Source organism: Periplaneta americana, chromosome 2, assembly GCF_040183065.1.
Source record: "Periplaneta americana isolate PAMFEO1 chromosome 2, P.americana_PAMFEO1_priV1, whole genome shotgun sequence".
In the NCBI taxonomy this organism is placed as follows: Eukaryota; Metazoa; Arthropoda; class Insecta; order Blattodea; family Blattidae; genus Periplaneta; species Periplaneta americana.
The window spans coordinates 65,412,798-65,423,724 of NC_091118.1; the positions used below are offsets into that span (position 1 = coordinate 65,412,798).

The following is a 10,927-nucleotide window of genomic DNA, read 5'->3' on the forward strand; positions in this document are numbered from 1 at the left end:
ATATTTACATCCCTGTCAGGGATAACTTCTATCTCCTCCTCACAGAATATAATTGTTTTAATACAAGTATACTTTACTACAGTATAAAGTAAGCAAAAAAATAATATTGATGTATTATCATCACCGACAAGCTGACAACAATCAATAACTTAGGAATTATATGTCCTATGTTAAGGCTGCTAATGGATATAATTATTATTATTATGATACAAGACAAGCAACTCAGTGCAACCAAGTGTTGCGCCGTATCGAATGAGGATAATAATAATAATTTTATGTATGGTATTTTCTATCTAGGATTCTATCCTCCCTCATTTGAAATCTTAATTCGCACCTTTCCTAAAGGTACGAACAAAGGTGCTTCATAAAAATCCAAGTTGCAAGACAGTGGTTTAGGGCATTACAAGAAGCCTGTGGAAGAGAAATCCTACCATACTGAACTATTGCAAGTTGGGTGGAAGTTTTGGCATTCGCTTTCAATCAAGAGTTGACATCCTAAGAGCTTTAGATTAATCAGTGAGAGAGATATCCAGGTATGCTGCTGCAGATGGAGTCCAAAGTCTTTCAAGAATTTAACAACATATTGGTGACATATCAAAGACTATACTTGAAGTATGTAATGTCAAAAGTAACCTAAATAAATTTAGTGTGAAGCAGTAAACTATGTTGCCATTACTTTTCGAATACTTTAGTATTTATGAGTAAGGTGAAGACTGTAATTTGAAATGATCGTTAAATAAAGACTTACAGTTACAATATCATGTTACTGTCTTTGAGTAGACTTAGTACCGTATTTTAAAAGAGACATTAAATAAAGAATTGTAATTACAAAATTATCATGTTAGTGTCTTTAAGGGATTAGGTACAGCTTACAGCAGTAAAATTTTGGAAATATTCAATATTTTTTCCCTCCATTACTGTATCTATTACAACAGTGAAACTTAGTATGTCCTTCTGCTATATGAAAAAATACTTTTACAATTTAAAAAAATTATTTACTCCCCCCCCCCCCCCAAATTCAGTTCACTGTGCAGTGCTGAAGAGCTTCCCACATAACTCAAAAACTATCCAACAATCTGCGATGAAATTTTTTGTGTGTATTTATGCTTGTCAGATCTACAATATGATGCAAGATCACTTCTCTACCTTTGATATATTGTCTGATAAAAAATAAATTCATTTTAAAAAATGGTTAAATGTCAGTACTTTCTTTTAACAAAAAAATAATAAAAAAAAAATTATTTATTAAGGAATGTAGTTGAAAGAGCATGATATTGTAAACGTGAGTTTCAGCAATAAAATAAAAGAGAGAGAACATGAAAAAGTTAACAAATTTATGAATTATGAGGGAAACGCTTCATCACTGCACAGTGAACTACCACCATTATGAATTTTGAAAAAATATATATAAATAATTTTTTTAAATCGTAAAAATATTTTTTTTTCATAAAGCAGGACAGTGTTTTACACATACCAATTTTCATTATTGTACAAGATACAGTAATGGAGGAAAAAAATGTTGAATATTTCCAAAAATGTTACTGCTGTAAGCTGTACCTAACCCCTTAAATAGACTTTGCAGTTTAAAAGGGACTTTAAATAAACATTTATAATTATCGTATTACTATCTTTGAATAGACTTCTCATTTTAAAAGGAATGTTAAGTAAAGAAATACAATAACAATTATTGTGTTACAGTCTCTGAATAAATTTCGTAGTGTAAAAGTGTGTGTGTGCCTAATGCCTACCCACTTCACTTGTGTGATTCGGGTTCTGCATATTGTGGATAGATGCCAGCAGTGTGACCCACCACTTCAGTGGGCCACGCTGTACATGATATGTGATATGTATGTGTGAAGAGTTACCGGTATGTCGTGAGTGTATGTGTAAGTGTAGTGTAGGGAATGGATGAGGATAGATATATTAAATACAGAATGGTTGGTTTCCAATGGCTACATTATTGGGGTATTTTATTAATTCAGTTGATATCTTGCCTCCTAGTATAAATCACAAAAGTTCTTACTTATTAAATAAAGAATTATGGTTATGATCTTGCTTTATCTGAATGGCCTTTCTAGTTTAGAAAGACAATTACAATCACTATCTTATAGTATGTAGTGTAAAAGAGTAAATGAATATTTATAGTTATCACCTTATCATTTCTGAATAGAAAGGCACATTAAACAATAAATTACAGTTACATTCACATTTTTTAAAAGTATCTATCATATGGGCAAATCCAGAAATGCATATAGAGCATTACTTGGGAGGCCGGAGGGGAAAAAAAAAACTTTTGGGATATGATGGTAGGGACTGGATTAATCTTGCTCAGGATAGGGAGAATGGCGGGCTTATATGAGGGCGGCAGTGAACCTCCAGGTTCCTTAAAAGCCATTTGTAAGTAAGTAAGTGATCTATGGCTTAAGAGGGACATTAATTGAACATTTCAATTAGAGCTAATTAGAATTACTATTACTATATATATCTGAGGATGAAATTGCTTTGTCTTGTTGCAGTGAAAGATTAGACATTTTAATGTGAAATTTGTTGTCTTAATTGTAGGATGAAGTACCAGCAGCAATGATGGACGCGCACTTTAAAAGTGTAGAGGCATCTTCTGCTGATGGAAAGTTTGATCCTGCAGCTGGTCTTGCACAGGTAGGTTGAAAAGTTTGTAGAAAATAATGGATTGGTCTAATATTCTTGCAAGCTTCTTGGTGGTTGAAATAATTCGTATTAAAGAAGCAAAAGTTTGAAGTTACTGTTATAGTTCTGACTGTGACTTACCCAGAATTTCTTCTGACTGTAACTTCACCCATAATTTCTTCTGATTCTGACTTCACTCAGAACTTCTTCCGACTCTGACTTCACCCAGAATTTATTCTGACTGTGACTTCACCTAGAATTGCTACTGACTGTGACTTTATCGAGAATTGCTTCTGACTGTGACTTCACCCACAGTTGTTTGTGAATGCGACTCCACCTAGAACTGTTTCTGTCTTCAGCCAGAATTGCTTCTGACTGTGACTTCACTCAAAATTACTTCAGGCTGTGACTTCACCCAGAATAATTGTTTCTGCCTGTGACTTCACTGAGAATTGCTTCTGACTGATTTTATCGAGATTTGCTTCTGACTGACTTTATCGAAATTTGCTTCTGACTGTGACTTTATCGAGAATTGCTTTTGACTGTGACTTCACCCAGAATTACTTCAGACTGTGACTTCACCCAGAATTGCTTTTGACTGTGACTTCACCCAGAATTACTTCAGACTGTGACTTCACCCAGAATTACTTTTAACTGTGACTTCACCTAGAATTACTTCAGACTGTGACTTCACCCAGAATTGCTTTTGACTGTGACTTCACCCAGAATTACTTCATACTGTGACTTCACCCAGAATAATTGCTTCTAACTGTGACTTTACCCAGAATGGCTTTTGACTGACTTTATCGAGATTAGCTTCTGACTGACTTTATCGAGATTAGCTTCTGACTGACGTTATCGAGATTTGTTTCTGACTGTGACTTTACCCAGAATGGCTTTTGACTGTGACTTCACCCAGAATTACTTCAGACTGTGACTTCACTCAGAATAATTGAAGGGTTGTCGGGAAGAACGACGAGGGTCCAAATAACAAACTTTAGAGAAAAATGAATTTTAAACTCTAAAACACTCTGCTTTAATTCGTATGCGTAATGTCATTTACTTTTAATTTTTTTATTGCACCTGGAGATTTTGTAATAACCATGTAAGCCTTTATTAGTTCTCAACATAATCCAATAGATGGCATCTCTAGCTAAAAAATTTCATTTTATGGACTCGCATTGTTCTTCCCGTCAACCCTTCAATTGCTTCTGGCTGTGGCTTTATCCAGAATGGCTTTTGACTATGACTTCACCCAGAATTGCTTTTGACTGTGGCTTTACCCAGAATTGCTTCAGACCATGACTTCACTTAGAATTGCTTCTGACTGACTTCACACAAAATTGTTTCTGACTGAGACTTCACTCAGAATTGTTTCTGTGACTCTACCCAGAATTGCTTCTGACTAGTGACTTTACCCAGAATTGCTTATGATTACAACTTCACTCAGAATTGCTTCTGACGTAACTTTACCCAGAATTCTGAGTGCATCTTCAACCAGAAGTGCACGACTGTGACTTCACTCAGAATTTTATAACTAATACGTTTTTAATTTAGCGTTGATGGGATTGGTGATAGCGAGATGATATTTTGGCGAGATGAGGTGGAGAATTCACCATAGATTACCTCAAATTTGCCTTAGGTTTGGGGAAAAAACCCAACCAGGTAATCAGCCCAAGTGGGAATTGAATCCACTCATGAGTGCAACTCCAGATCGGTAGGCAAGTGCCTCAGCCAACTGAGCTACGCTGGTGGCTCACTCAGAATTGCTTTTGTCTTCACCCAGAATTTCTTGTAACTCTTATTTCATCCAGGATTGTTTCTGGTTTTAACTATTCAGAAGTGCCTCTGATTCCAACTCCACAGCCCTGCTGAACACAATCACTTTGGAACCATGAAGTCTCATATTTAGTTTTATTTCTTTCAGACTGGAATTGCTGGGACTGTTCCTGAGAAAGAAGAAGAGTCGATGGATAAGGAAAAGAAAGAAGGCGAGAAGGAGAGTGAGGATAAGGGTACAGGAACAGAAGGAGAGAAGAAAGAAGCAGAGAAAGTTGAACCAATGGATGTGGATAAGAAACCTGAAGAAAAAGAGCCTGCGAAGGAGCCAACTGGAGAGGAGAAGGCTGCAGGAACTGAGGAAGGAGCAGCTGTGAAGGAGGAGAAGCCAGAAGAGGCAGCCAGTACGACAGAGAGCACGGGTGAGACAGAACAGGAACGACTGGTGAAAGATGCCCAGTTACAGGCTGCAGCCGCAGCTGCACTAGCAGCAGCAGCAGTGAAAGCAAAACATTTGGCTGCTGTGGAAGAAAGGAAGATCAAGTCGCTAGTGGCACTGCTGGTGGAGACGCAGATGAAGAAGCTTGAGATCAAGCTGAGGCACTTCGAGGAGCTGGAGACGACAATGGAGCGTGAGCGTGAGGGTCTGGAGTACCAGCGCCAGCAGCTGATCACAGAGCGTCAGCAGTTCCACCTTGAGCAGCTGAAAGCAGCTGAGTTCCGAGCACGCCAACAGGCGCACCAGCGACTTGCAGCAGAGCAAGGGACATGGCAGTCTTCAGCTTCACAGCAGGGCGGTTCGTCAGTGAGTGGTGGAGCAGCAGGATCTGGAAATGTATCGACGGCAGGTGGTGAGCAACAGACTGGGGGTCCGGTAACACCCAGCACCACTCCAACTCCACCTTCACCCCAGGCAGTGCCCGGGTCAGGACCTCCTCATTCGGGAGCAACGGCTGTGCCCCCACTCCACCCCTCAGCAGCGGGTTCCCCATCTCCTGGCCCCCCAATGGCAGCACAACCGTCACCGCAACAACCCACTTAAATAGAGTGAGGTAAACTTTTCTAGAGTAAGTTTTCGTATAAGTGTAAGAGTGTAAGAGGGCAGATTTTTTATTGAGTTTATCAAGTGTATGTGTCTGTGTCTTGCTCTTAGCTAGACTAGTAGCAAACAAGAGAGCAAGTTGTACTCATTATGATTCTTTACAACAGACTGATAATAGCATTTTAAGAAAGTAAACTATATATTAAAAGAAATGGCTTGTTTATTGATATCTACCTCCAATAACCTGTTATAGTTATCGCCATGTTATAAAAAGGTTCAGGCTGTATGCTGCTTATCAAGTTGTGTTTGCAGTTAGTACAAACAAAATATCTGCTACAAACAAGCTACGTTCGGCAAAGCCATGTGTATTACCAATTTTTCAATGCTTTTGTTCTTAAACGATATACAGAATGTCCTGTTACCATTGGTACACTTACATAAAAAGCATATTTTAATGTATCTAAAAATCGTTTTGTTTTTATGTTATAGGGTCGACTAAAGTGTGCAGAAATTCGTAGTAGCACAAAGTTATGTTTCTTAAATGGGACACCCTATATTCCCTTCCATGAATTTGTTGCACTTTTCATCCTGATTCAAATGATATAAGCATGAATAACCATAGCTTTATATTCAGGTCATTGACTTAACAAAACAAAAACAATTTAAAGCTTATGTGTATATATTTAGCTTACTTACTGGCTTTTAAGGAACCCTGAGATTCATTGCCGCCCTCACATAAGCCCGCCATTGGTCCCTATCCTGAGCAAGATTAATCCATTCTCTATCATCATATTCCACCTCCGTCAAATCCATTTTAATATTATCTTCCCATCTACGTCTCGGCCTCCCTAAAGATCTTTTTCCCTCCGGCCTCCCAACTAACACACTATATGCATTTCTGGATTCGCCCATACTTGCTACATGCCCTGCCCATCTCAAACGTCGGGATTTAATGTTCCTTATTATGTCAGGTGAAGAATACAATGAGTGCAGTTCTGTGTTGTGTAACTTTCTCTATTCTCCTGTAACTTATCCCTCTTAGCCCCAAATATTTTCCTAAGCACCTTATTCTCAAACACCCTTAACCTATGTTCCTCTCTCAAAGTGAGAGTCCAAGTTTCACAACCATAAAGAACAACCGGTAATATAACTGTTTTATAAATTCTAACTTTCAGATTTTTTGACGGCAGACTGGTTGATAAAAGCTTCTCAACCAAATAATAACAGGCATTTCCCATATTTATTCTGTGTTTAATTTCCTCCTGAGTATCATTTATATTTGTTACTGTTGCTCCAAGATATTTGAACTTCTCCATCTCTTCAAAAGATAAATATATTTAGCTAGTGTATGAAAACGTCTTTGAAAGGCAAATTTCAGTACTACTAATATTCTCTTCTGCATTACACTTTTCGAAATTCTTTCCTTCGTGCACTCTTATGAGGTTATGACATTATGAAGTACTTGGGAAGGAATATGTCTGCATACATTCAAAATCCTGTTTTACGGTTTCTCTACATTTTTTGGCTTTGTATCGTAGATCTCTGATTTTAACCTTTAGAAGCCGTGCATCCATTATACTGACCAGCTAGTGTTATGGTCATGATGTGATATGTTATATATAAAATACGTTGAAATTCTTTAATCTTATACAACATTAAGGACATTGCACTTGATTAAACAACAAATTTTTTTGTAATTTTTTTTTTCTTTTTCTTAAAAAGGAGCAAAATCATTTCAACTGCAGTCAACTGAAACCCCGTCAGCGTCCATGCGTACCATTACACCGATTGCTTTACATGGGCCCTCCCCATCCTTTACCACAGGTTCAATTGACTGCAGTGGCCGGGATGCAAACCTGCGATCTTAGGCATGATATGCTAGCCGGACATATCTTGTGCGCCTTAAACTGCTCAGCTAATGAACCCAACACGAATTTACTCGATTATGCAGGTATACGAACCCCTGGTTAAGAGTCAGACATTTGCGTGCAATAATGGCATAAGTCTTGCGGCTTCTAAGGGTTAATTGTCCCCATAAAAAGAAACCTGACAGTATAATTTCTGGAGAGCATGGTGGCTTTTTTTTTTATTGGGTTATTTTACGACGCTGTATCAACATCTAGGTTATTTAGCATCTGAATGATATGAATTTGATAATGCCGGTGAAATGAGTCCGGGGTCCAGCACCGAAAGTTACCCAGCATTTGCTCGTATTGGGTTGAGGGAAAACCCCGGAAAAAACCTCAACCAGATAACTTGCCCCGACCGGGATTCGAACCTGGGCCACCTGTTTTCGCAGCCAGACGCGCTGACCGTTACTCCACAGGCGTGGATGCATGGTGGCCATCGTATTGGTTCATTGATTTCAGTCCATCTTTATGATAATTCCTTGTCCAGGTAACTGCTGTTTTGTGTGCTGATGTATCATCCTGCTGAAAAAATATTTGAAGTTTGTCTTTAAGAGATATTTCTGACAAGTAGTCAACAGAGAATTCTGAAGAAACTGTAGATATATGGCAGCTGTTAAAGTTCCTTGATAAATGTATGGACCTAATAATCATCCATCTAAAATCCCACACCATATATTAGTATCCTCAAATCAAGAGATAGATTCAGAACACCTCAAAATCTGTGCGTCAGTGGCTGGCCATGACAATATCTTTGAAAAATATTGGAGTGCAAGAGGTCAAATGACTTTGTCAAATGCCTGGCATTAGAAAACAACAGCATTAGTATCCTACACTTGTTGATTGGTTTCTCACACCCAATGGGAATTTTCTGTTACCTAGTATTGTGCATTATGGCGATTCACTACTCCATTTTTGTAAAATCTTGTTTCATTAGAGATTTCACCATTTTTCAGGGTACTTTATCGAATGGTGTATAAATTGTTTGGAAGTTTTCTTAACATTGAGAGATGTTCCTTTGTAAGACCCTGTATTAAATGCAACTTGTTTGGTTGTAATTTATGCTATTTCAAAACTGGAAGCACTGAACTTTTGGATATAGTTTGATTCTTTTGCAGTATGCCTTATGAATTTCTGTGGGTTTTGATTAACATATACCCGCAGTGCTATTGAATTATCATCACAAATCCTTTCTTCTTATATCCTGGTTTGTTATTTGATTATCAGGGACAGGAACAGTCTCTCTCAGAAAGCTTAGCCCCTCCCTTAACTTAGTTACTGTTGTATATAGGTACTCATGCTGACTGCTCTGTTTACAATACAAGCTTCCCATACCTACCATGTCTGTTACAATCTTTAAAAAAATTGCCCATTGAACAAAGCCTGTGTACATTATGTTCCGACATTTGTGATGTTCTGTAATGGAGCAAAATGCAACCAACACGTTCTTCGTTCATGTTTAGCTTATATTTAGTTTTCCTTCTATCCACAAGAGTGTGTTTTCTTTAGACACATCGACATTAGAACGACTTTTATCATTTTTATAATCGACCATCACATCATTGTCTCCATGCTCTTCAAGATATTGAAGAGAGGTTATGAAATGTCTGGAATAAGTTCTGAGTGTTTCCGTACAAATAAATCTAATGTTTTCTTGGGTTCGTCTGGATCTGAAAATGATTACTCAGATGATGACCACGATTATGAGCCACAAGAAGATTCAGATGATATGAGTAGTTCAGGAATGCATTTTTTCCATTGAAAATTTCATTTGAAAAATGAAACCTTTCATTTTACTAGTCTTGTACAAATTACAAAAATGCCGAGTACATTTTTCCCAATTGCGAGCGTCGTTAAACAACATAACATTTAATCAATGAAGGCTTGTTTTTTTTTTAATAAGTTATGATAGTGATAATGATGAAAATGGCGATGAAATGCAGAATACGAATCAAATCAGTAATTTAGGTATACATTTTTTTTCTCGAAAATTTCATTTGAAAAATACAACTATTTGTTTTTATAGTCTTATAAATAAATGAATTAATGAATAAAATGCCATGCAGATTTCTTTTCCGAATTCTAGTACAAGCGTATTCTTAATAGGCGATGATATTGATAATGAAGATGAAAATGGAATGTAGAATCGGGTTCAGATCAGTAGACCTAGTTCAGATATGCATTATCCTCGAAAATTTATTTTGAAAAATACAACTATTTGTTTTGCTAGTCTCATAACTTAAAAAAATGACATTAATTTTTTTTCTTCCCAATTTTAGAGCAGGCTTATTATTTTTTAATTGATAATGAAGAGGAAATGCAGAATCAGAGATCAACTGGAGCCAAAGTACAGCAGAATTCAAAGGGATGGTCTAAGAATGATACACAACCTGATTTGCCTGTTTTTGACAGTGGTGGTGGAATTACTGTACATTAAATCTACATACTTAAATCTACTTAAATTTGATAACACAATCTTTAGGGAAAAGATGGAACTCTCTGCATTATAATCCACAGTTGATTCCCGATTTACCACACAAATTGTCTGTAGCTGCATTTAGATTGACAACAGGCCATGACTGTTTGGCCAAGCATCTGCATAGAATTGGAATATATCAGTCCCCTAACTGCCCATTGTGCAACTCAAACCAAGAAATGGATTCGGAACACCTCAAAATCTGTACTTCAGTGGCTGACCATGACAATATCTTTGAAAAATATTGGAGTGCAAGAGGTCAAATGATTTTATTGTCAAACGCCTGTCATTAGAAGACAACAACAACAACATTTAGACAACTATTGATATAATTCAACCTTTAAATGTATTTTTTTTCAGACAGTACGAAACATATTGGAGGACTTTACCTGATTATGCTATCAAGGAGGACCATTTTCATTCAAAATTTCATGACAGGGATACCATTGTCACTGCATTCATTTCTATAAAATCAATTTCAGTTACCGTGATTCAAAGACATTACTCGATATGCATTTTATAAATCAGGATACATTAATGATCCCATTGAATGGTTTGAAGTGCCAAAGCAGTACTCTTTTCACATACCAGGAGTTAACTTTTGCGACATTTGTGGAGGTTCTTCCTCTATCAGGTGCTCATGGTGCACTGCAACATTGTTTTGATCACTTTATGAATACCAGCGACTTGCACTTTGCCCACTGCTGCATTTTTGGCCATTAAGACTGATAAATCAGCAGATAGTTCATATATATATATATATATATATATATATATATATGTCTTTGAAGTTCACACTTCGAATGGTACCTCCATTTCCCATGACCATTAGCAGCTAAAAGGTATATCAATAAACTCTACCAATGCATACTATGTGTCAGTATATGTTTCATTCTGAAAACGTACAGGCGAACTGGAGAGGTCTATAATCTTTTCGCTGTAAGAAAAATCCTAATGTAAACAATAGCACATGACTGAAATGAGTCTTCATTGGCCACTGTTTGGCACCATAGATTCTCAGTATGTGTTCCCGCCTACTGTTGTACATTCTGTTTCATGTTAAACATCTCCTGTTAC

General features: G+C 37.1%; 1 protein-coding gene across 2 annotated transcripts in view; it reads left to right on the plus strand.

The window, feature by feature from the left end:
* Window positions 1-5,679, plus strand: part of mor (SWI/SNF- related protein mor) — a 52,199-nt gene extending 46,520 nt beyond the window's left edge. For both annotated transcript variants that reach the window (XM_069817896.1, XM_069817897.1), the window contains exons 13-14: window positions 2,563-2,658; window positions 4,574-5,679. In XM_069817896.1, coding sequence (XP_069673997.1) covers window positions 2,563-2,658; window positions 4,574-5,467 — 990 coding nt within the window. In that variant the 3' untranslated portion in view covers window positions 5,468-5,679. The remainder of the gene's footprint in view (window positions 1-2,562; window positions 2,659-4,573) is intronic.
* Window positions 5,680-10,927: the final 5,248 nt, after the last annotated feature.